The following is a 25,362-nucleotide window of genomic DNA, read 5'->3' on the forward strand; positions in this document are numbered from 1 at the left end:
TTCATTCCAAGAAAAACCTGGCAAAATACGTTTCCTCAGTCGTAAAAACCTAATCAGATAGAAGCTAAAAGTCCAAAAACTCGTTTAAATACATTCAGCGAAGTGTTTTGGTGAGAAAATGCAGTGAAATTACCATAGAAATCCATCCAATCCAGTCTAAAACAACAGGTACAGCTCCGGTAAAGGATGTTTATAATCCAGTTGTGCTTATCATTATCGCAATCTACAATTCAGTTACTGAAATGTTTTGTCAATGTTTTGAATGTTTGACAGTTGCAGCTGTTTTGCTACTTCTTTGTGAAATTTCTATGCAACTTTATATGTAAATGTGTAATAGAGTCTTACCTTTCCCGGTTGGGTGAATGTGCATCTGACTACACTATCTGCGGAGAATCCTCATGTTCTTTGACCGCCCCCACAGTCTTGCAAATTCGACACCTTTAACCCTAGATAGCTTCCATTTTACCGTCAAAGAAAGTCCTAAATTTACCTCTAATTACCCAACTGTATCTCGCTTAATCCTTACATCAATTATGCGGCTCTCCAACCACAGTTAAGAAAAGAAGGCCAACGATAGCCAGCTTCTTTCCGACGAGTCATCATTAACTATTCAAAAGTCTCCCGAGCACTAAAATACAGCCAGCTCCAAGTCGAGGTACCTTACTTGCACAGTTGCTCTCATGATCCAGCCGGCGGCCGTAGAACTACGGTACACTGTCGGTCGGTCAGTGGCCGTGGTGGTGGCGAAGCTTCATCAAAAACGAGTTAATCTATTTGCATAATTGAAATCATTAGCAAACATAAACATCCTCTCCCATGAGCGGGCGGTCGGCGACGACGACGACGACGACGACGATGACGGTGGCTGGCACTTACACAATGAGTCACGAACCCTATCTCCCTTTGGAACAGCAGCAGCAGCAGCATGAAGCATGAAACATAGAACAGTAAGAGTAAGAGTAAAGAGCCTTCACCTTTCCCTAGGAACCTAATGACCGACCGGCTTCTTTGGTTATGTGTCTGGACAAGAAAGCTCCTGGTCCCCTGGCTGGCTGAGTCTACATTTCATAAATTGGCCCACCAATCCCTTCTTGGTTGAAGATCTTACTTTCCGTTATAACCAAAGCCTGTTTCCGAGAGTAGCTTAAGCATAACAACTCTATACAATCCTGGAGCGAGCGGCGGAAGGCTTGTAGTAATGAATTAATTTCCATCATGATTCCCCACTCACCGGGAAAGGATCAGGCATTCAATGCAGTACGTCAAGAAGGTCTTCCACCGTGCGGTGGGGCTGGTTGCTGGTGAAATTTCACAACAAATGCATTCACAATTATTTAGATTGTTTTCTAAACTTCAACCCACCGTTCACCACGACCGAACCACTCAGAGGCGGCGACGGGTGCTAAGGGATGGGCTCCAAATTGTCTGATGATGGCCACCAGCCACTCACTGGTCATTGTTGTTTCTTTCCGTTTCCCCTGGGCGGCAGAACCAAAGCCATTGTCGGTCTTTTTCTGATGTTGAATGGACGGAGACTGGGACGGCACACACACACACACACAGTGACCACTTTACTCCGAAGGTTTGCAACTTTCTTGCACTCTCCCCCGCCAGTAGTGTAAAGTCAATGCAATAATGCTGGTAGCTACTGCGTTCGAATGGCATAGAACAGAATAGTGCAAAAAGAAGGGGTAAATTTATTCCGCATTCTCATGTTTATGGGCAATTTGCATGTGCAGGTTAAATATTTATAATACAGCAACTGACCGAACTGCTCTAGAAGGGGAAGAGGTGATTATTTTTCCAGCAGAGAAGATTAAGCGATTCACGTTATAAAGTATAGTTTTCCGATGCAACAGCTACGCGTAAGGTGTTTGGAGTAATTTATGAAGGATGAGATTATTTTCAACCAGAAAGCTGCGTCCAAACGCGGGGTGTGATTTTTCTAGGACAACCCGCGGAATTACCTCTGTTCTGTGTTCAATATAGTGGAATGTTTTCTACTAAAGATGATTTTAAAATCATTTACCTTTCCAATTTGATTTGATAAAAGACAAACTAATTGACTTGAAACACCGATACATATTTTTCTAAATACGTCTTATGAGATTCAAATCTATCCTAAAGAATAGACAACGCAACCATCCTAAACAAAACCACGCAAAACGCCAATACAATGCTTATTAATTTGGGGAATAACTTTACAAGGACATTTAAAGCCAGAAACATCAAAACAGCCTTAAAGCAGTAAAAATCATTGTAAACATAAAACAGTTAGGTAAAAATGATCTCAACAACAAGACAAGACAAGACAAAAGGTCGAAGGGATAAAAGGTCGAATGTACCAATGCTATATGCTGAGCACCAATGCTACCGATGACAGGAAAGCAGGTCCCACACCTGGACCCTACCTATCGACCCATCAACTCATGAACCGGGGTTCAACGGCTTTATTTTCCTTCCGAAGGAAGGCTACCGACCACCACCGACGCCGCTAAAAAAAACCTTAATGTTGACAAAATATTATATAGACAATTGACGCTAAGACTTTGAAAGAACATAAAAATACTTTCAAAGAACTGCTCATGATTTAAAAAAGGAATATATTCTAATACCCTGTGATCATTACGCTCTATATCAAGTAATAAAGAGTGATTTGAGATATAGCAACTATATCATGTTCTATATTACGTGATATCTCATACAAACGATCTGTCAATATATATCATGAATAGCTCATGATATAGCTCATGATATAGCTCATGATATAGCTCATATCATGTTGTGTACTTGATAAAATCCTCAAAAAAAAGTGACTGGCAACCAGGCCACGATACAGCTGGCCACTATTTTTTGGCTTCAAATGTCATCAACATCAAGGCAAGAACAACATGTGAAAAGGGCATGCAAGCTTTTTGTAAACAAACCTTCTTATGCCCTTTTCTCGCCTCCCATATGACACCAATGCAAACCATAATCATCACCGGGTAGGGGAAACTTTACCCTTCCCGATGATTTTGTTGGTTTGCGTGAGCGACCCTCGGTTGGCGAGAAAAGGGCCTACAAAGGTTTGTTTACAAAAAGCTTGTTTGCCCTTTTCACATGTGACTCTTGAAGGGGAAAGCCGATGAATAAGAGATTTCTCGGGAGCGTGATCCAACTGTTATCAATAGTGCTGAGCGCTGCGCATGTTGTTTCCGCCTCAGACGTTCGATGATTCTAAAAAGATCTGGATTTAAAGAATGTCCATGTGGGTTTTCTTTACCTTGCTCTGGCTGTTCTGTGTAGCCTGCAAAATCGACGCAGTGTCCTGATCCAGGAAGCCATCGTTTTGAAAGTGAAAATGCAGCGTCGAACAGCTTTCCATTTGTACGATATGAAACTGGTAAGGCTCCAGCAAATATTCCGACACTCATTGGTCAAAAGTATCCGGATCTCCTTGGTACTGGCTTCGTACGCTCTGAAAGCTTCCACCCGATACCGCCGTCAGGATATGTTTTCACATCAAACTCAAATCTTTTCTTTTTTCTCGCTGTCATAAATCACAAACTATATCAAATCACCGTAATGTGAACACCACCTGATATTGATATCATCCTGTTATATCACGTGATATAAAGCGTAATGAGAGCGAGGAATAAATAAAGGCAATTGCCGAGACACACACTGTAACTAGTCGTTATTCTAATTTTCCACAGAACTTCTCATGATTTAAAGATGGATATATATTTTAGAGTTCGTCACCCATTTCATTCTCCAGCCATTTGAGCAGTTTATCTATTACGACTTTTTGTCCATTTCGACGTTCTTTTGTGCATTCGCCCTTTTGTCCTTTCGACCTTTTGTCCTTTCGACCTTTTTTCCCTTGTCCTTTTTTTCCATCGACCTTTTTTCCTTCAACCTTTTTGCCTTCGGGTTTATGGGCAAAAGATCGAAAGACCTTGTAAAAACTCTGAAACTGATTTGTCATAACTTCAAATAAATTCTCAAAAATAAAAGATGATTTTTTACTTTATTCCCTTCTTTTAGCTTTCAATGGTCGTTCTTTAAAATTTAGTTTTCATAGATTTTTTCTGTAATGTTGAATGATAATAAAAATTCAATATACCCTTCATAGAAAGTTAAATCATGAAAATTATTTGAGATGCTGTGATTAAAATTTGCATTTAAAACTTTGAGCTTAAAAATTGTACATTTCAAACTTTGAAAAACTTGTGATTTTCGAAAAATTTGAGAATCTCATATTTTTCAGAGGTATTACGAAAATGTATAGAAAATTACACTAAACTATTAATTTGCTTGTCAAAAATTGCTCTATTTTAACCAAATCTGCGACTTAGAATGTGAATACAATACTATGCAGAACAACTTTGTTGAGGACTGCTGTTTGAAAAGTTATTAAACTTTAACTTTGATCAAGTGCACCCCTTATACCCCTGTCCTACAAAATATCGTGACACTCACTTGACACTCGTCACCGCATCAACCGACTATCGCTGACAGAACGTTTTGTCACGCAGTGAGAGGTAGAGTCATGGCAAACAACATTCACCAGAAATGGTCGCTGCTCACATGCAAAACGTAACACTCGCCGCTGATAATGTAAAGCACAACGAAAACAGTGAAGACTTCTGCACTACGATCATGAGAAAAAGCGAAACGACAGAAGAAAATGCAAATTTCGACTCGGCAGGTGCGACTGTGTGAGTCACAAATAAAGCTGGTGAGCCGTTGGGCTCACTCACCAACACACTCACATAAGCTAGCAAAGCAGCAACTGCGTGTCGTGATTGTCGGGAATAATTAGATCGGTGATGGATCACCACCGAAGACGACATTCACCAGTTGCTTTTTACTTCTTTCGTCAACTTGATGGATGATCATGGAGAGTGCTTCGACAAGCACATTGATAGGAATGTACCAATCATTACTACCATCAGCTATCTTACTATCGTGATTGTGATAGGTCGCAACTCTGCTCATACCTACAAGCTTATAATGCGCCTATAGGTAGGTGCTAAGGAATAGGCCTTATAGTGAAATAATGATATTTTCTCTCAGAAGTTAAAACGATTTATGGTCTGAGACAGAGTTGTTCCATAGAGGTAGCTCTAAGACTAGAAGGTCCCGAAATAACGTGCTCAACTTTTTGGCTCAGCTCTGGTACTCTCTTCGGTCCCAAGCTAGTCGATTCACCCCTCGAAACATAGGATAATCCACTAACCCCTCATTTTATCTGTCAAACTTTCATAGCAAATCAAAACAAACATTGTGTAGTACTAGAATTTCGACAAGAATGGGGTACGTTAATCGTTTGCTTGGGACCAATAGGCTATTCAAGTAGTGAGTCAATTTTAAATCGTTAGTTTCCACCGATTGGTTGTTCGTCCCAATCAAATCTAAAGATTGGTTAAAATCAGGGGGAACGACACTCATTTGGATGTATTTTTTTCAGTCTAGTAATTACTTGGGATTTTCGGGGAAAAACATAATTGATGGGATTTTTTTGAGTGTGTCCTGTTGACGAAAATAGAGCACGGATAGAAAAATAGATGGGATAGATCAGGGAATGGATGTGATGTGAGGGGTGTTAAAAAGTTTCAGAGGAATACAAGTCCGAACGCGAAGAGGATAGGTGTAAAAAGAAGAAAAATCTACTGCAATGCAGCGTCCATAAATAACGTGACGCTTATAGGGGGAGGGGGGGGGGTCACCTATATCGTTACGAATTATTACATAGGAGATGAGGAGTAAAGCTTTCCGTTACGTAACCACGAGAACATATTGTTTTTTTTTGTTGTTTCTTGATGTAAAGTTTGAAAATATAGGTCAAAAAATGCCATCACTAAATCTTGCTTACAAAATGGATATGTTTTAATTTTATATCTTGTGATTTTTGCTCTGCTTAAACTTTTGAATATCAGGTACTCGATGTTACGCTGATCTTTTGTTTTTATTTTGATAATAATACAATTAACTAGAAATAAAAAAGACATACCGGAATGAAAAATTAATTTTAAGAGACGGGCGGGGGGGGGGTGTATTTTAGAGCGTCACGTAATAAATAGAGGGGGATCATTTTCAGTGTTACGTTTTGTTCTGAAGGGGGGGGGGTCGAAAATTTTGATTTTTAGCGTAACGTAATTAATGGACACCGCCCAACAATGTTAACCAAAGATCCCAGCTACAGTGCAGAAAACGGTTCCGTACCAAATAGGTCGAAACTGCACAGTATGAGGAACGAGTGGTGGCGATGGATCACTAGGTTCCGGTTAATATTCCCAGCTATATTTGGACGGGAATTTGAATCACAATATTCTCGCACAGAAACTCCATCAGCCGGTGGGTGTCTTCCTTCACCATTAGCTCTTTCTTCTCCGGATCCTTGACCAGCAGCAGCAACTAGTAAAACTTGGGCCGGTTGGAAAAATTACCTGAATTCCTTCTCCACCTGCTTGTCGTAACTTCCATGCTACAACACACAGACACCTGGGCTCTTATCCGTCAAATTCGATCGGTTTAAGTCCGGGAAATGGACAACTTGATGTTGTCCCGCGAACGATTTTAGACGAGTGGTCCGGCATCTTTTTTTAGTTTTCCGATTTTCAACCGGCATAGTCAGCTGACATACATGGTGTTTGTTGTGGAGATTATTGAAAAATGACAGTGAGTATGGCAGAGTGCTTCGAGGTCGACCTGAAATCTTCGAGAAACTGCATGGCTTGCTTGACAATTTGTGTGCATGCAGAAGGGATAAGTTGGAAATAGAAAGAATAGATAGGATGAATTGAAATTTTGGGCACGTTGAAAATTTTTTGAGAGGTTTTGGATAATCCTGAAGTGTCATTCCCCCTGGTTAAAATTGACAATTTTTTAATATTTGACAAGCAAATGAAGATTTGAAATTCTCCCACATATTTTTGGCAAGCAAATGTATAATTTCGTGCCAAATTTAAAATTCTCCTGCAAATCCAAATCCGTTTGAATTTTGCACAATTGAAGGGGACCTCGATACGCATCTAAAGAACAGTGAGGAGAGAGTAGTAAAATATCAATAAAATTTAATCTTTCCTAAATACACTCATTCTTTAAAAAAAAATAGTTTGAAGATTCAATCTTTTGTCCATTCGACCTTTGGTCCTTTCAACTTATCACTTCCAACATAGTTTACCAATTTTTGGGTAGGTTCAGTTTTGACCGACCTGGGTGGATTCTACCCAAATTTGGGTAGTTTTTAAATAGCGTGTGTATGGCACCCCGGGTAATTTGACAGTTAAAATGTTTTGTTTTGAAGAAACAAAACAACAAGCTATCCCAGATCCTAACCATTCTAATCAAGACAATGTTCTGTCTAGCTGGATAAGCAGTTACCGGACATACTGGCTAAACCGAAGGACCCCCTAAGGATTGAGGAACCGTCCGCTGAACAGCGACCACGGCAAAGACATCAACTGAACGCATCGGATGGCATTCGAAATTTACAACTACTGGAACGGGCTCACGCTATTGATGCCAACCATCCGACACGGGTGCACGGTTCGAGGTGGCCAAGGTCATGTACCAATTGGATAACTAGAAACGGGAGTTGACAATGCGACGAAAATGTTTCTGCTGATTTAGGCTGGCTGTTTTAGCCGTGGGCAGGTGTATACATTCACAAAGCGCTACCAAATGCCAAATATGATCATATAAAACTGATCATATAGTTTAACATCATCAATTTGAATACCATTTTTGGTGAGATAGTTTATACAGGGAATAAGATCATCGTATTGAATGGATTTGTAATTGCTTACAATCTGCAATCCATTTTTCCATATAATGTATGCAAGCTTCGTAAATCTGTTGAAACTCATTTCCCTTTTTCTGCTTCTTGGTTTCAGATACCTTCAGTTCATTGAAAAGCTGTTTAATTTCCAATGGAATAAACTTGTCTTTGATGCGGTTGCGCAGTAAACGTAAAATATTTTCAATAATAGAATTAACCTCAAGCGCCGAATTTCCCCCTCTTTCGATCGATGCCAAACTTGTTTGGAAAACAGACATTAGAGAGTGCGCGAACCACAAGTAAATTTCAGAGCTTGTGTTTTCAAAAAACGATTTAATTAGTTGTGGTGGCTCAGTTTGGGACATAGAGTAGTCTTGGAGAGCTGAATAAAGCTTAAAAATTCTTTCCACTGCTGGAAATAGACTCAACCACCGAGTTTTGCTATGACTCAGTAAAGGTTGGTAATTAAGTTCCACGTAATCGCAAAACTCTTTGAGTGCTTGAGTCCTTACCGTGTAAATCGAAAACTCATAAGATCAATGCCATGATGAAGACTGTTGTGAACTATGTGTGCAGGGCAGCCGACACCAACTAAATTTGGGTTTTGCAAACTTTCCATCAGCAAAGTGAAAACGTTTCGACCAGGATTTCGATTGATGCCACCAAAATTTACACTTGCGTTATCCCCTGTAAATGCAATGCACTTTTCAGCCAGTCCATGGGCCTTTAAGCACGTGAGTAAATACTCAGCAATTGTATTAGAAGTCTCATTTGGTAGGCTGTTTACATCAATCAATTTAGTTTCGATTCCAAGACTCACGCAATTATAGAACTGAATGATGACAGGAAATATCTTCTCAGCATTGTGTTTGCTTGCATCTGTAGTGACAGAGATGAAACGAATGTCCTTTAATGCCTCCAAAGCCTTCTGCATAGTGTGGGGTGCGATGACACGGTTCACGATGGCTTCGGTTTTCGTTCGGACACATTTAAGATTTTCAGCAATTTTTGAATCGTTGAATAGCTGTCGCATCAGGGCTGCAGTACAATCCATTGACTTGAACGATTGATGGTGCTGAACTGTGTGGAATGCCAAAGTTCCAGCAACTGCATTCGCTTTTTTTACGGCTGATGATGCAACCCGTGCGAAAAAAGAAGTAACTTTTGATGTCGAGGCAGATGCACCAATCATTTGTTTGTGTTTATCCGTTCGAATATGACGTTCTAATGCCACTGCGCCCTTATTGCCAACGTCGACGTGGCAACCGCAAATAATGCATTTCGCGTCATACTCGCCTCGACCTTTAAGGCCTACGCACATTAGATCCGGAACGGACGCGTTGCGGCAAAGTGACCGCTAAATCTATTGTCTAACTGTCAAATTTACGTCAACGCAACGCAAACGGATCTAATGTGGGTGGCCCTTTAGAAAAGCATGTGAACTTCTCCTGCAACACGTTGGAAAATTTAGCTTCCTGCTTATCGTACTGAAAAAAAAGAACATCGAAGTGAACACTGAAAGTTGCTTATCTGAAGTAAAACATTATTCTGTGTTTTGTTTACCTTTGGTGGCTCTTATTTTTATGATAGTATAACAAAACACAAGATGAAGATGGGCGTGGACAGAAAGTAAAAGCACAACAGGATCTAGAAAATTAAAAATTTCTTCATTATTTGCATACAGCTTTACTCTTTCAACATAGGATTTTTACCTGATAAATATGAAACGAAATATGCAGTTAATGTACGAAAACATTCACTCCGTGGCTGTATGACGTTTTGACTTTGCATTGAAGGGACGGAAGAAAAAATCGTCGCTGGTGAATCACACAATCGCATCAATGCTTGATGTACTCTTTACTCATATAGGATGCTGCACGCTGACGTCACGAATGAACGCGATGAACCCGCATTCATCAATTTGACATCCAGTGGTGGTTTGTTTACCTTTGCTTGTTAGTCGATTCAAGTGGATTTGAGGTTTTAAATAAAAAGAATTAAAATATATGATATCCGACTATGTTCGTTTGAAAAATATTCCTCTCCAAAAACTCTAAAAAAACATTAATATTTTTTTTATTTTTTTTTTCAAAGTCCATGTAAACAAACCACTGCCAGATGTCAAAAAAAGTGAGGTTAGCCCGACGGCGCAGCTCCCTATGGTAGAGGATTTGTCTTATTTCTTCACTCCATCGAAGAGGTGAACATGGTAAGGCTAACGAAAGGTGGTGAATATTGGCAAACGTCAAAAAATGCTTATTGTACCCGTTAGTGAAATGCATTTGATGATGTGGTATGAAACCGGTGTTGTCAATTTAACTTTTTAAATTTTGTTTGAAATAGTGATACAAACAAAGCTTAATCGTAAAAAGAGGACATTTTGAGGTGAAGGGAGGATAAAAAACTAAAGGATGAAAAGGAGGACATGTCCTCCTTTAGGATACCATATGGTAACCCTATCTGAGACTGACATCTACGAGCGTCAATTTTGAGTCATAATAGACGCAAAATTCAGCTAAATCAAGCTTACTTTTCGTCGAGTAACGAACTTTTCATTGTCGGAGCACTTAATTTTACATAACATGTTTGTTTACGTCTCATCCTTTAAGTCAAAGATGGATTCCGTCACGTATAAAATTAGGTATTTCTAAATGTGTAGATGATTTCAAATTGGTCAAACCGAAACACAACACGATGTAGTAGTTCCGTTCCGTTCCGTTCCATCCGTTTTTTTTTTGCAGAGTGACCACCTCCTTGAGAATTACTAAATTATTTCTTTTAAACTTATCTCATTATATCTTTGCAAATTTCTCTAGGATCTTTCCGAAATGCCTTCAGAATTGCTTTTAGTTTCAGGTTTTCCCATAACAATAATTCACGGTCTAGAAATTTTCTTAAATTCTTGGAATATTGTGCAGAGAAGTAGGCTGTGCGTTTAAACGAACATGACGTCCGTTTTTCGCCGGATTGACTGATACAGTTCACTTGATATAAACATGACCGTCTTTCGGTTTGACAGTCTGTTGTTGAACAATATGCCGGTCTATCTCGAATAACTAAAAGTAAGAGGTTGTAGTCAAGACACGACCGTAGATTTGACGTAGGATTACATTCTCGGCGACTGTGTTAGGGAAAAAACCACCTTTTCCCAGCACTGAAACGCCTTGACAAAATTACCTATTTTCGTGCACAAAACCAACGGAATTTTGAGTTTATTCAAAAGATAATAAAAAAAAGTAAAATTTTATTTCAGGAATACCTTGTTGAAATATTCACGATCAATGATATAAATTCAAGATTTCTTTCTTTTCTCTAGCGGAGACACTTTTACCATAATTCGAAGTGTTTCTGATTAATTGACAAGGTCATGTGGTGTACTAGAATTGCGAGAATTTTAATGTACCACTTCAATACTGTTACGTTACCACAAACGTTTGGTTGCTGGTTACATTATCAAATAGCTTTGGGGGTGATGTGGCTGGTAGCAAGGCGAGCGAACGATCAATGAAAATTAACTCTTAAGCGACAACAATTTATGATGGTCCTGAAAAAAACCGTTTTGTAGTGATGGTTGAGTAATGCTGAGCTATTAGGGTGGTCAACACGGATGAGGCTCACGAGCTGTATGTTTTTTGGAACGACGGTAACACGCTTGGCATAGATGGCCTACAGCTACTTACGAATAGCTACTCAATCCGATCAGTAGCGGTGTGGCTTCTTCCTCTTTCCTTGTTTAATCGAGGGCTCTTGAAGGCAGCCTTGATAGCTAGCTGCTTGCGGGGAGCCTTCCGTTGTGTGCTGGAGAAAATGTACAACGGCACACGCCGGAAGCACTGCTGCTGCTGATGATGATGGCGACCGGGTTGAGTAAACACCGTTCGGCGAAACCGGATGGAATTCGATGTTGAAGTCTGTGATAGGGAATGTGCTTGTTGTAGGCAATCGGTGATAATTTTGATCACCATTGCAACAGTTGAACATTTGTGTAATTTTCAATAGTGACCTATTGAAAATTGATAAAGTGTTCATTTTAGCAGATTTGTAGAAAAATTTCCAATTGATTGGTTGGTTTAGAATTGGAATCTACCCGCTATTGACAGAGTTATAGGTGGCCAAAACCTGACCACTTTTCGTAACGTGGTTGAATTTGGTTTTTTGAAATTGTACCCCCAATAAGTCCGAAAGACGTAATCCTACGTCAAAAAGTTAATATTAAGAACTCATCAACCGTAAGGACCACCCTAGTGTCATGAACCTCAAAAGCTGACCTAATTAAATTAAACTAATGATTTAGGTGTAAACAATACCGTGCTCACTTCACCAATGGCATTTCTTTAATTGAATATGGTCTGACCATGAAACAAGCAACGCATGGGATTCCCGATCAACATCGACCTATTATTATCCTGCGTATTTTATCTGAAAAATGCCAACACGTCAATTGCGTGAAAATATATTTTACAGACAGGTCCCGTCTCAATGGATCCACTGGCTTCGGTGTCTTCAATGAAAACTCTAGCACCCTTCGAAAATTTCAGGAACCTTGTTCCGTTTTTATTGCTGAGCTGGGAGCAATCAACTTCGCATTGGGGATAATTTTCAACATGCCCGCAGACCATTACTTCATCTTCTCGGATAGTCTTAGTTCGCAACCAAGTAGGCACTGATCTTATTTCCTTTCATAGGTAACGGAGCAGATGAGTGTGCTGGTCGAAGCTCCATAGAATAAACCTCTGTCGGTGTGGAAACGGTTTCGATGACATCGATCACGCAGTTTGGCAATGTACGGATAATAATGCTACCAGAAAGCGACTTTTGAATACCCTCGAGACCCAAGGAAGATAACCCTATATCCCTATCATAGACGCGATCTCTGCTATATGAAGTGTGTTTTGCAAATGTCTAGTATAAGAATTTAATTCCTTTGTCTTTTGTCTCTCTTTATTAGGTTTTTTTGTCTCGTCCCTCAAACTCGATGAGCCTCATCGTCGTCCACTGGTCACCATATGCGGTTGAACTCCAGACGAATCGAAAAACGCACTAGCGTTCATACAGGCGACAACGCTCTGATGTGACAACGAAACCCCACTCCAAGCTCCTCCCTTGATCCTATCCTTCTACAATGTACTCCTCTAACCTCGAGTAAGCCGCTAGTATTCGGCCCAACTCCTACTAGACATAGAAATAAGTGTGTTCGCGTACGAATATACTAGCGCCGCCTAGTTGTCGAAAATGATCATCACCCTTAATAAAGATCCCTCGTTCGTCGATTTTCTACGAGTTGTCGTCCCAACAAGATGTCATCCCCGCTGTCGTCCCAACGGAGCAGAGTAACTCATGCAGCATAGTGTTGTCGTTTGTTTACTTCCTTTTTCCGCCGCCGATGAATAGCCCCGTTGTATAAAAGGACCATCCCGCATGGGAAAAACTCTCTTCTTCTCGACTACGACAACGAGGACGAAACCGATTGTGAAGAACCAAAGTGAACCAAGTCCATAGTTTGTAAAATATTGAAATTAAGTGAAATTAAGTAAAATAAAAGTGGATTGTCTTAGTTTGAACTAAAAGTAAAATGAATTGAACTGCAAATAAAGTGAATGAAGTGAAACGAAGTAAAATTTAATAAATGAACTGAACTAAACAGAAGATTGAGTGATCTGTGAAGAAAGTGCCCGAAGTAAATTGAAACCTCTACTGCTCTCTACTTTGATATCGACATCTGGTCCTTCGAACCGGATCGGCCGACGAACTCCGGTCATCTGGAATCTCTCACGCCCGTGAAACCATCTTTGAAGCTTCTACCTGGCCACGCCTGGAAGTGCCGAGAATCTTCGAGTTGCTGCTGAAACATTTAATACAAGGCACATAGACTGCCTCGAGGAGGTAATTATATTTCCACTTCTCTACACCCTGTCCTGTTTGTGCTCCGCGGTGCTTTCGATTCCACAGATCAAACCCCGTACTATTCCCCGTCGCCATGTCCACGGATCGCCGCTTGAAAACGCTCAAACTTCGCATGAAGAGCCTGCAGACGTCTTTCATGCTTACTAAAACGTTTGTAGATAAATATGTCGACGAACAACATTCCTTAGAAGTCCCAGTACGCTTGGAGAGCCTTACGAAGCTATGGACTGATTTCTGCGCCGTCCAATCTGAGCTGGAAACTATCGACGAGGCCGGCATCGAACAACTTCTGAAGGATCGAGCCAGCTACGAATCGTCGTACTATAAGGTTAAGGGTTTCCTCCTGTCCGTCAATAAACTGACACCTCCTTCCCCGACACCCACCGCTTCGACTTCTCATTCGAACTTCCAAGGTTCTACGTCATCCCATGTGCGTCTACCGGATATCAAACTGCCTGTCTTCAGTGGAAATTTGGATTATTGGATGAATTTTCACGACCTGTATATGTCCTTGGTTCACTCTTCAGCGGAACTCTCGAACATTCAAAAATTTTATTACCTGCGTTCTTCCCTCTCTGGCAACGCCCTCAAACTTGTACAGACGATCCCTATTACTGCAGCGGACTACTCCGTAGCCTGGAATTTGCTTGAGGAGCATTTCCAGAACAAACCCCGATTGAAGCAGTCGTATCTCAACGCTTTGTTCGAGTTTTCCACCCTCAAACGTGAGTCAGCGGCAGACTTACATGCGCTCGTAGAGAGATTCGAGTCCAACGTGAAGGTGCTTCAGCAGTTAGGAGAGAAAACGGAATTCTGGGATCTTATTCTCATTCGTATGCTCAGCGTTCGTCTCGATGCCACAACTCGTCGCGATTGGGAGGAATTTTCATCAGCAAAGGACGATGTCTCATTCAAGGACCTCACCAGCTTCATTCAGAGGAGAGTATCCGTCCTCCAAACGCTTCACGGAAAAGGCGTAGAAACTCCGCCGTCGTCATCGTCGTACAGTCAGCCGAAGAAGTTCACCCAACGCCCGGCGGCATGTCACACCGTCAGCCACGTCAGCACCGATCGAAAATGCTCTATTTGCTCCGAACATCACCCACTCTATATGTGCCCCACGTTCTCGAATTTGGCCATCGAGGACAAGGAAAAAGAAATCCGTCGACTGCAGCTCTGTAGAAACTGTCTACGCAAGGGTCACTTGGTACGAGAATGCCCGTCGTCCAGTTCCTGTCGAAAATGCAAAAACCGTCATCACACTCGACTTTGCCATGGAGAAACGTCAACAGGCGCGAACCATCATCCTACAACATCGAAAACAACTCACACTACGGAGGAACAGCCACGAACATCAGCCTCTGTGACCGTCACCGAGCTACCTAACTACGCCGCAACCGAATGTAAACAAAACACTGTCCTCCTCGCTACCGCTGTCGTCCTCTTCGTCGATGATAATGGAAGGGAGCATGCAGTGAGAGCTCTTCTAGACTCGGGAAGCGAATGTTGTTTTGTTTCAGAGCGATTCCTCCAAACCGTCACAGTCCAACGAAAAAGGGTTTCCGTTCCGATCTCTGGTATCGGCGAATCGACGGTCAACGCTAAGTTCACAGTTCTCTCCCACATCCGATCAAGAGTCTGTAACTACTCCACCACCGTTGAATGCTTGGTTCTTCCACGTTTGACTATGGACTTACCATCCACCTCCGTCGATGCCTCTACTTGGAGCATTCCACCCGGAATCCAGCTTGCTGACCCAACTTTCCACAGCCGCAAATCAATCGATCTAGTACTAGGCGCAGAGGTCTTCTACGACATCTTCCATGTCTCGGGTCGAATTCGAATTGGCGATGCATTTCCACCTCTCATCAATTCCACGCTCGGTTGGGTGGTTTCTGGAAAAGCCTCCAGTCCACAACCGAAAAGATCACTCGTCGCAAACGTTGCCTCCATCGCCGATCTGTCTCAGATAATGGAACGTTTTTGGACAATCGAAGAAGAAACTTCGTCACCATCCTATTCCGTCGAGGAAGCCGCATGTGAAGCACACTTCCAGCAAACCGTTTCTCGAAATCAGCAAGGTCGATACATCGTTCGCCTACCGGTGAAACCAGACGTCTTAACTTCACTAGGCGACAACCGTCGCACGGCCGTACGAAGATTTCGCATGATACAACAGCGAATGGGAACCGATCCACAACTTCGTATACAGTACGTCGACTTCATGAATGAATACCACGCCTTGGGACACATGCAAAAGGTCGACGACTACGAAACACCTCCCAAACCTTGCTACCATCTTCCGCACCACGCCGTTGTCCGAGAGGAAAGTACGACCACCAAAGTACGCGTCGTTTTTGATGCGTCGTGTAAAACTAGCCAAGGACGTTCGCTAAACGATGCACTCATGGTGGGACCCATCGTCCAGGAGGAAATGAGGTCCATCATTATGCGATCGAGAACCCGCCGCATCATGTTGGTTGCTGATGCAAAGTAGATGTTTCGTCAGATTCTGGTTGATGAACGCGACACCCCGTTGCTGCGCATTGTATGGCAAATTTCTCCCGACTTACCCTTGGACACGTACGAATTGAAAATGGTAACCTATGGGACAGCATGCGCACCTTTTCTAGCCACAAGAGTTCTACAACAGTTGGCTGACGACGAGCAAGACAACTTTCCCCGAGCTACCGAAGTACTGCGAAAGGATTTCTATGTAGACGACCTTTTCTCCGGAGCAGACAGCGAAGAAGAAGCCATCGAACTTCGAGAACAGCTCGACACTCTTCTTTCCAAGGGAGGATTTACCCTACGCAAATGGGCCTCCAACATTCCTGCAGTTCTCCATGATGTCTCTCCCGATAATCGAGCACTACAACCATCTGTAGATTTCGATCGTGACCAATGCATAAAGACGCTGGGACTGCATTGGGAACCCTCTACCGATTGCCTCCGCTATCGTATTTGTCTCTCCCCCGACCCTGTAGAAGCTACCATCACCAAACGAACAGTTCTCTCTAAAATTGCACGACTTTTCGATCCGATTGGATTAGTCGGACCTGTGGTAACATCGGCAAAACTCTTTATGCAAGAGCTGTGGAAGCTGAAAAACAACAACGGTGAAGTCTGGGGCTGGGACGAGGAATTACCAGCAGCGATCAAGGAGCGTTGGCTGGCGTACTGTGAACAACTACCTCGGCTTAATGACCTGCGAATCGAGCGATGGGTCATCTGTTCTACACCGACGTCGATCCAACTGCATTTCTTTTCAGACGCTTCAAAGAATGCATATGGTGCATGCTGTCATATTCGTTCAGCAAACTCTTCCGGCACCATAAAGGTCGCACTACTAACAGCACGATCTAGAGTAGCACCTCTTAAGCAGCAAAGCATCCCCCGCTTGGAGTTGTGCGGAGCCCTGCTCGCAACAGAACTGTTCCAGAAGGTCAGAGCATCACTGAACCATACCGGCGAAGTCTACTTTTGGGTGGACTCAACAATCGTGCTCAGCTGGCTGAAAGCACCACCTACAACTTGGGTCAAATTCGTCGCCAACCGCGTCTCAAAAATACAACAAGCTACTCAGCACTGTGCTTGGAATCATGTCGTTAGTCAACTCAACCCAGCGGACTGCATTTCCCGAGGAACAGAGGCGGAAACCATCCTGCACAACGACCTGTGGTGGCGCGGACCACCATGGCTGCATCTCGAACCCTCTTCATGGCCCAACCAGCTGACGAGCAACATTACAAACGAAATTGCGCTTCCCGAAGCACGCAAACTACCACTGGCAGCGACTGCAATAACCACCGAGCCTTCGTTCGTCGATGCACTAGTGAGCAAGTTTTCGAACTACTTCCGTCTTCTACGCGTCGTCGCATATTGTCGCCGGTTCATACGGAACTGCAAGCCATCTGCACAAACAACACATTCCTTCCTCAGCTCAGAAGAACTTGGAGAAGCCGAAGCTACCGTCATCCGATTGGTCCAGCAACAGTCCTACAACGAAGAATGGAAAACTCTACAAAAATTACAACCAGTTTCGCTCAAATCCAAACTCCGTTGGTTTCAACCCTTTATCGCCAGCGATCAACTAATGAGAATCGGCGGCCGCCTAAATCAAGCCCCTCAACCTTTCGATAGTAAGCACCAAATTATCTTGCCAGCAAAGCACGGTTTGTCCACTCTTCTACTTCGTTCGCTGCATGAAAAGCATCTGCACGCCGCCCCTCAGCTTCTGGTCAATATCCTCCGCCACAGGGGCCAGAAACCTGGCAAAAACTATCGTCCAGAATTGCGTCACCTGTGTAAGAGCCCGTCCAAAACTGCTGCAGCAGTTTATGTCAGAGCTACCTGCCTCACGAGTTACAGCAAGCAGACCATTTTCCATCACCGGCATCGATTACTGGGGTCCAATTTCACTCCAACCCCCACACCGTCGCGCCGCTCCCAGAAAGGCTTACGTCGCAATGTTTGTTTGTTTGCATCCCACGGCATCCGATGGCGCTTCAACCCTCCCAAGGCATCACACTTTGGTGGTCTGTGGGAGGCAGCAATCCAATCCGCGCAGAAGCATTTTGTGCGGGTTCTTGGCACTAGCACACTCGCTCACGACGACATGGAGACGCTGTTGTCGCAGATAGAATGCTGCTTAAACTCACGCCCGATTACCCCTCTGAGCGACGATCCGACAGATTACGACGTGCTTACTCCTGGACACTTTTTGATCGGGTCTGCGCTCAAATCTGTTCCAGACGTTGATGTCTCCGAAATCCCAAGCAACCGATTAGCCAAGTGGCAGCAAATCCAGAAGAACTTCCAAATCATCTGGAAGAGGTGGCACTTGGAGTACTTAGCCACCTTGCAACCGAGAACGAAGTGGTGCAATCCGCCAATCGTATTGGAGAAGGGTCAACTAGTCCTCCTTATGGACGAAAAAACTCCGCCTATGGCCTGGCCAACAGCGAGGATCGTAGAATTACATCCTGGAGCAGACGGAAACACACGGGTGGTCACTCTCCGCACCGCCCACGGCACCTACACTCGCCCCGTTAGCAAGATTTGCTTACTACCGATTCCATCATCCATCGAGAAATCAACAAAACAAACCATTCGTCCAGAAGCAGAATCAAAACACCAACAATAAGTCATCGTTTCAACCAATTCCGTCACCGATGTTGCACTGGTTTCCATCCGGAGTCACCTGAAATTATAAAAATACAAGGCCCCAATTTATTAGGGACAAGGTAAGCCCCTGTCCAACAAATTATATCCGTAAAACCCCTCTACCGGGTCTTCTATTTTCCATAATATCAATTCGCTGCCGGACTGGATCATCTTCTATCGCCTGACGAGAGTAAACATCGAGGAAGAGTAAACGTCATCCGCCAACGTCAATCATCACCAGCACGGGAGCAACAACAACAACATGCCATCAGAAATAGTGATTTCTGAAGGGGCCAGGATGTTCGCGTACGAATATACTAGCGCCGCCTAGTTGTCGAAAATGATCATCACCCTTAATAAAGATCCCTCGTTCGTCGATTTTCTACGAGTTGTCGTCCCAACAAGATGTCATCCCCGCTGTCGTCCCAACGGAGCAGAGTAACTCATGCAGCATAGTGTTGTCGTTTGTTTACTTCCTTTTTCCGCCGCCGATGAATAGCCCCGTTGTATAAAAGGACCATCCCGCATGGGAAAAACTCTCTTTTTCTCGACTACGACAACGAGGACGAAACCGATTGTGAAGAACCAAAGTGAACCAAGTCCATAGTTTGTAAAATATTGAAATTAAGTGAAATTAAGTAAAATAAAAGTGGATTGTCTTAGTTTGAACTAAAAGTAAAATGAATTGAACTGCAAATAAAGTGAATGAAGTGAAACGAAGTAAAATTTAATAAATGAACTGAACTAAACAGAAGATTGAGTGATCTGTGAAGAAAGTGCCCGAAGTAAATTGAAACCTCTACTGCTCTCTACTTTGATATCGACAAAGTGAATTTTGTTACTAACAATTAACAAATACCACCTTATCGGCTCCGTCAAGCTAACACCTTTAGTGCCCAACAATGTGTACGCTATAAATCTCAAAATCCAAGTTGAATTTTTCGAACGGCAGGTTTAAATGTAATGAAATAGATCCACTAGGGAAAGAATTTCCCATGTCCAATCATTTTTGAAAATATTTCAACAAAGCTCAGATGCTCATGGCCGAATTAATGCTTCAAATCTCGCAGTCGGATGTGAAGCAATGCATAAAATAAAATCCGTTAAAAATTTGATAAACGATCTTCTCGTTGTCAGGAAATCACTTTACCACTGTAAAATTTCAATTCTAAAAACCTTTCCCAACATGCTACACATTCCACTTCACGGAAACGTTCACCGAATTCAACTTCAATTTATCCTCCGCTGTAAATGTATGATTTAATATAAAATACATCAGCTCCCTTGGCTTGATATAAGCGACACATATCACAAAGTCATTAATCATTCACGTAAAGCTCAACCTGTCCAATTTTCCCGACTGTTGCAACGAACCTGCCTGCCCCGAGTAATGTTCGTCTGCCCGTCTGAGCCCCACTGATGGCAACTGTCTGGGGCTGGAAAATGCAATCCTAGCTACCTAGGAGGCGTCACTCACTCTCCCGCCTCCCGCCCTGGTGGAGAACGATTTGACTCGGCTCTCTCTCTCCCTCTCCATTTTCCAAGCAGTGACGAACGAACACGAACAGCACCCAACGGAAGAGTGAGCGAAGGAAAACCGATGAAAACTTCTTCGTCGCCTACTTCTCTCTTCGATGAGTTGCATTTTTCAACCTTCTCCTAAACAGCCGAGCAGAGTCACCGAAATTCAAGTTCATCACTACCTACTCGATGTTCTTTGATTCAATTCTGTACGCGGAATTTCCTAAGGCGAACAAATTCGCTTTTTGTTTGACCAACCGATTCAGAGTAAAATCATTTCCATTCTCCAGAAGCAGTGAGTGAGGCAAAAAAGGAAACTCGTTATCTTTATTGCTTATGCCATGGAAAAGCGGTCCACGGGATGAAAATTTAATTCGCCGCCAGAATAAAAAAAAAATGTGGATTCAGGCGAACATTATAATAGTTGCGAGACAGTGGCGGCATGGCCGTGTCAGCAAGAATACTGACAATAAGCCAAAGTAGAATACCACGAGTCCAGTCCCGCCCGGGTTCCGTCGTCGTTGTCGCCGTTGAAAGGGGTTATCGGTTAAATATTTAAAGCTTCTTTTCGGAAAAACTCGCTCGTATTCGTTGTCGCTTTTGTTTGTTAGCATGCTACCCTACTACTGTAGCCTTAATCACAGAATTGGGCCACCACGAGTCGTCCCTTGATCGCTAGCAACTGTATCCGTATCAAAGAGTAAACGAAGGAAGTCAATTGAAAACGGAAAGACGACGATAGGCGGAGGTGGAGAATTCCCGGATAAAAGGTAGTTGGGGCAAAGTGTTTGCCAAAATAGGATGGTTAATAATTTAAGGAAGCTGTTTCAAGTTTGTTGTATATATTTCTTCCGGCGAACCAGTATTGCTATAGTACAAATGTGAGTTGGACCGCACGTAAAGCTAATGGAAATAATGCCCGAAGAAGAAAGCGAGGCTGAGCGACTGTATTAAAGGAGAACATCTGTTTATTTTTCAAATTGCAAATCGATGTTTCTATTCCGAATAAGGAATTGAGACAAATGCTACGATTTAAGCATTTTCAATTATTGATTTTATTTTAAAAACTAGGGTAAATGGCTCTAATGTTGGTCCATGGATCTAAGATTGGGCCCATCGCTAAAAATCTGCTATTTATCAATTTTATCTAAATGAACGCGTCATTGGGACGGTACTAATGCATATTTTGGTCGCTATTCAAAATTTAGTCGATTGCTGAATTTATGTATGAGCCCAAATTAGGGGCATATAGGCCGACATTACATCCATTTCCCCTATCAGTGAATTGTCGAAAAAATATGTTACAGAACTTTCAACTACAGAACACTGATACTCATTCTAACGGATGTTGATTGTGGGAGATAGGTCATAGGCGTAACCAGAGGGGAGCAAGATGGAGAATGCCCCACTAACTCAGCAACAAAATATTTATTTTATTTTATTTGTAAATCCAAATTATATCTAAATCAAAATGTATGGGTTTTAGAGAGTTATGCGAACTTCAAGGAAACCTATTAACTTCAGGAATATACTACAAGATTCCGGGAAGTCTGTGAACTTCGTTAATCTTTTGATAACTTTAGATCTGCGAGCTTCAGCAAAATCCTGCGACTCAGTCGGTAGATTTCTGAAAAATTGTAGAACATTCAAGGAAGACTGCGATTTACTCTGGCAGCTATAACTATTAAAAAAATCTATCGATTTCCTACAGCACAGAAAGTTCTACAAAGATAAGAAAAAATCTATAAACTGCAGGGAAATTCTCCAAACTCCAAAAAAGTTCGGCTAACTTTAGGAAGCAAGCTTCAGGAAAATTCTAAGACCTTCAGGAAAATTCTGCGAAATTCAGAAAAGTTTAACGAATTTATTCAGGGGACTTTGAGCTTCAGGAAACTTCTATGAGCTCCAGGAAAATTCGGCGAACTTCAGAAAATTCAACAAACTTCTGGAAAGATTTTGAAAATTGAAAAAAAAATAGAACTCCAAGAAAGTTTTGCGAATTTCTGGAAAGTTCAGAATTTTTTCGGTAAGTTCTGCAAACTTCACGAATTTTCCGCAAATTTCAGGTAAATCTGTGAGCATCAAGTATGCAAAATTTAGGAAAGTCTACGATCTTCAGAAAAATTCTACTTAATTCATGGGTGTCTATGAATTTCAAAAGTAATTCAGCCACCTACAGTCAAATCAGCGAACTTCTGGAAAATTCTTGGATCTTCAGAAATGTAAAACCTGATCAACCTGAAGACTTTGGTTTTTTAAATAATTTCTGATCATCCTGTTATCATGGATGAATATCTGCGAGACGTTATTTGAATGGCAGTTGGAGATCTTCAGAATGAAACCCGATCAACCTGAAGACTTGATAAAAATATGCTGAGGACTTCATCTCTGATCAGCAAATGGGTTTTTAATCAGTTTGGATCCTTCTATTATCATGTGATGTGATGTGATGTGAATAGAACCCACAATCAGTGCAAGGATTACCTATGACTGCAGATACTTCACTGGTTGTAAAGTTCTGCCCGATGCGATGGTTTGTTGCAGCAGGGTGAATCAACTTCATTGAAGACCTTTGGAAGACAAACGACAAGATGTACGTCTATCAACACGTGAAAAGGGACTGACCAATCCACGAACCCTTGTCCAGTCTACAAATCATTTGAAACTCTTAGGCTGCCCCCCCCCAAACTCAGCATATAATAATGTTTGATTAATGAAATGTATTCAAAAAAGGGTTATTTAGAGAGAATAATCTTCAACTGGAACGTACTCACCAAATCAATATATCCGGGAGCGCATTCCCGATACTTAATTTTCTCTAGTCATTTATAAACAATTCCTCCACCAGTGAATCCAACCACACAATGATTTTGGATCCTTCTGTTATCATCTAATCTAATCTAATCGAATCTAACACCAACACAGCCAGTTCTTGAAAGCAACCTGGAAAATGATATATATACCTACATCATTTTTCTTGTCTAGGAAATAGGCTGGGACAAGAGTTAGTGCTCATGCCCCAACCGTGAGAAGAAAATGGAGCATCACTTAACCTTTCTAGCTTGATGCTTCCAACGACCAACCAATCATATAATTACCAAAATCGGAACGTACGGTACGAGTTGTCCACGTTTCATCAATTTATTGGATTCTGAAACATCGTATTTAAATCTTCGATTTAAACAGGCTCGATGTTTTCTGAATCATCTTGCCCCTTAAATGCTGCACAGTAGGCCTGGCCGGTTTTATATGTGTGACGCATCTTCGATAAGAAACATACATCAATGTGATTCGAGAACCTTTCCCAGACAGCAGAGAATTGGAATCATTGACGCGGTTTTCCATAAACTTGGGACTTTTTTTGTTCTAACGAACAGTTAAACAGTAACGTCAATGGTTCAACCTGAGATGCAGCGCAGTATCGGTGGCAGACCATCGACTCCCGCTCCTTTCGAAGCATCTAATTTAGCCAACGTACTTAACACTTCGTCACAAGAAAAACTGAAGATTGAAAGGTGGATACCATAAGATGGCACGTGTTGGAAACAATCCGGGCGAGGTACAGGAAAAGTTGAACAGAACACACTTTGAAAAAAATTCGAAAAAAGATTGGTAGCATCTTCAGGTGTGCTGGCCATGGAATCACCGTAGATAACGTTATTCGGTACACGATTGCTAGCCTTTTGCTTTTTAACATTCAAGTTTGCGCTGTATACTTGGTAGCTTGAAGAGAGAAGTTCATTTTAGGATGATTCAACTAGATGAAGGAAATCTCTGTTCTCGTTCGATTTATCAGCGAAATATCGTTTGCGTGCTTTCCTCAGTCTATTACGCTGATTTCGCAATTCAGCCGTCCACCAAGGCTTCCTGTTGACGCAACTTGAAATACGACGGCGACGAGGAACAATTGAGTGAATGATCTCATACAGCTTGTCATAAAACAAGATAACGTTTGCATCAACAGTGTGTTCATGTAGAAGAAGCTGCCAGTCGATCGACGAAAACGCGACATTAAGTGAATCAAAGTTGCATTGCCTGAAATCTGGGTCAATTGCATCCGAATCCGCGTCGATTTAGTGGTTTATGATGACGCTGTGCACATCCACTAGTAAAATAAACGGTGGGTGATGGGCGTCGGTGGATAGGAGTGGAAGTGGACATCTGGAGAATTCGTGAATGCTAGATCTAGTAGTCTACCGTTCGGGTTCGTATAAGAATTCACTTGAACCAGCCCGCACACAGAGATGGATTCGGAGAGATTGAGTTCTTGTTCACTGGAAGCGTTCGAAGGTATAAACCCATTAACGTCCTCATCGAAGCACCATTGCAGATGAGGAAGATTGTAGTCCCCGAAAAGTAGAATAATGTCATTGTCCGACGAACGATCAGATAAGTTCTGGACAGCCGTAGCGTGAGCCGAATATAAACTTGCGTCGGAATTCGGAGGAAGATAGATGCCAATGATCAACAGCGAATGGTGAGGAAGTGTTACTCGTACAACAATTTGTTTAAGCTGTCTAAAATCGTCCAAAGAAACCGCAGTACAGTGCAAATTATTTTTAACAGCTACGAAAACTCCACCACCCCTCGAAGAATTACTAGTAGTTTTACTTCGATCACACCGAAATATAGAGTAGTCGGAAGTAGAAGTCCAAATGGTAGACGAAGCTTGACAAAGTTCAACATGAACTAGTCCGGTTTATGGTAGCTGCGCGGAATGTCTTCCGTCGATTTGAGATAAACATATGTTCGGATGTATGTAGTCGATTTTTGATGAGCATTGGCAAGCCTTTTCGTGGCCAATAGTCTGGTTCAACGCTGCGACTCAACAAATAATGGAACTAATGATGGGACGAATGATGGGACGCCTCGTGTAGATTCTACTTGGCTTCGGAACAGCTTCTCAGTGGCAAATAATAGGCACCTAGAACTAGAAATTGTCTCTTTGGCCTGGTTTTGGCCAAATCAGCAACCGATTATAGATTTAAAAAAAAAAAACTCCA

The 25,362-nt window shown here is 42.2% G+C and overlaps 3 protein-coding genes across 3 annotated transcripts; all 3 read left to right on the plus strand.

Annotated features, from left to right (window-relative positions):
* The first annotated feature begins 4,557 nt into the window (after window positions 1–4,557).
* Window positions 4,558–15,357, plus strand: LOC135699706 (uncharacterized). The gene is made up of 3 exons (XM_065219996.1): window positions 4,558–4,703; window positions 13,718–15,146; window positions 15,193–15,357. The coding sequence occupies exons 1-3, from the start codon at window positions 4,558–4,560 to the stop codon at window positions 15,355–15,357; spliced, it is 1,740 nt and encodes a 579-aa protein (XP_065076068.1).
* Window positions 15,358–15,644: 287 nt separating this feature from the next.
* LOC135699708 (uncharacterized) lies at window positions 15,645–16,169 on the plus strand. The gene has a single exon (XM_065219997.1). The coding sequence runs from the start codon at window positions 15,645–15,647 to the stop codon at window positions 16,167–16,169; it is 525 nt and encodes a 174-aa protein (XP_065076069.1).
* Window positions 16,170–16,268: 99 nt separating this feature from the next.
* On the plus strand, window positions 16,269–18,818 carry LOC135699709 (uncharacterized). The gene has a single exon (XM_065219998.1). The coding sequence runs from the start codon at window positions 16,269–16,271 to the stop codon at window positions 18,816–18,818; it is 2,550 nt and encodes an 849-aa protein (XP_065076070.1).
* Window positions 18,819–25,362: the final 6,544 nt, after the last annotated feature.

This window comes from Ochlerotatus camptorhynchus, unplaced genomic scaffold, assembly GCF_037179485.1.
Source record: "Ochlerotatus camptorhynchus isolate MF236.1 unplaced genomic scaffold, CSIRO-AGI_Acam_v1.1 ptg000114l, whole genome shotgun sequence".
NCBI lineage: Eukaryota > Metazoa > Arthropoda > Insecta > Diptera > Culicidae > Ochlerotatus > Ochlerotatus camptorhynchus.

What these genes read in the sequence shown, in the direction of transcription:
- LOC135699706 (XM_065219996.1), top strand. Translation starts at nt 4,558, where the DNA reads ATGGTCGCTGCTCACATGCAAAACGTAACACTCGCCGCTGATAATGTA. An exon ending in GACTCGGCAGGTGCGACTGT is followed by an intron (nt 4,704 to 13,717) that starts GTGAGTCACAAA and finishes TCGATTCCACAG; the next exon opens with ATCAAACCCCGTACTATTCC. An exon ending in ATAATGGAAGGGAGCATGCA is followed by an intron (nt 15,147 to 15,192) that starts GTGAGAGCTCTT and finishes GTTTTGTTTCAG; the next exon opens with AGCGATTCCTCCAAACCGTC.
- LOC135699708 (XM_065219997.1), top strand. Translation starts at nt 15,645, where the DNA reads ATGGAACGTTTTTGGACAATCGAAGAAGAAACTTCGTCACCATCCTAT.
- LOC135699709 (XM_065219998.1), top strand. Translation starts at nt 16,269, where the DNA reads ATGGTAACCTATGGGACAGCATGCGCACCTTTTCTAGCCACAAGAGTT.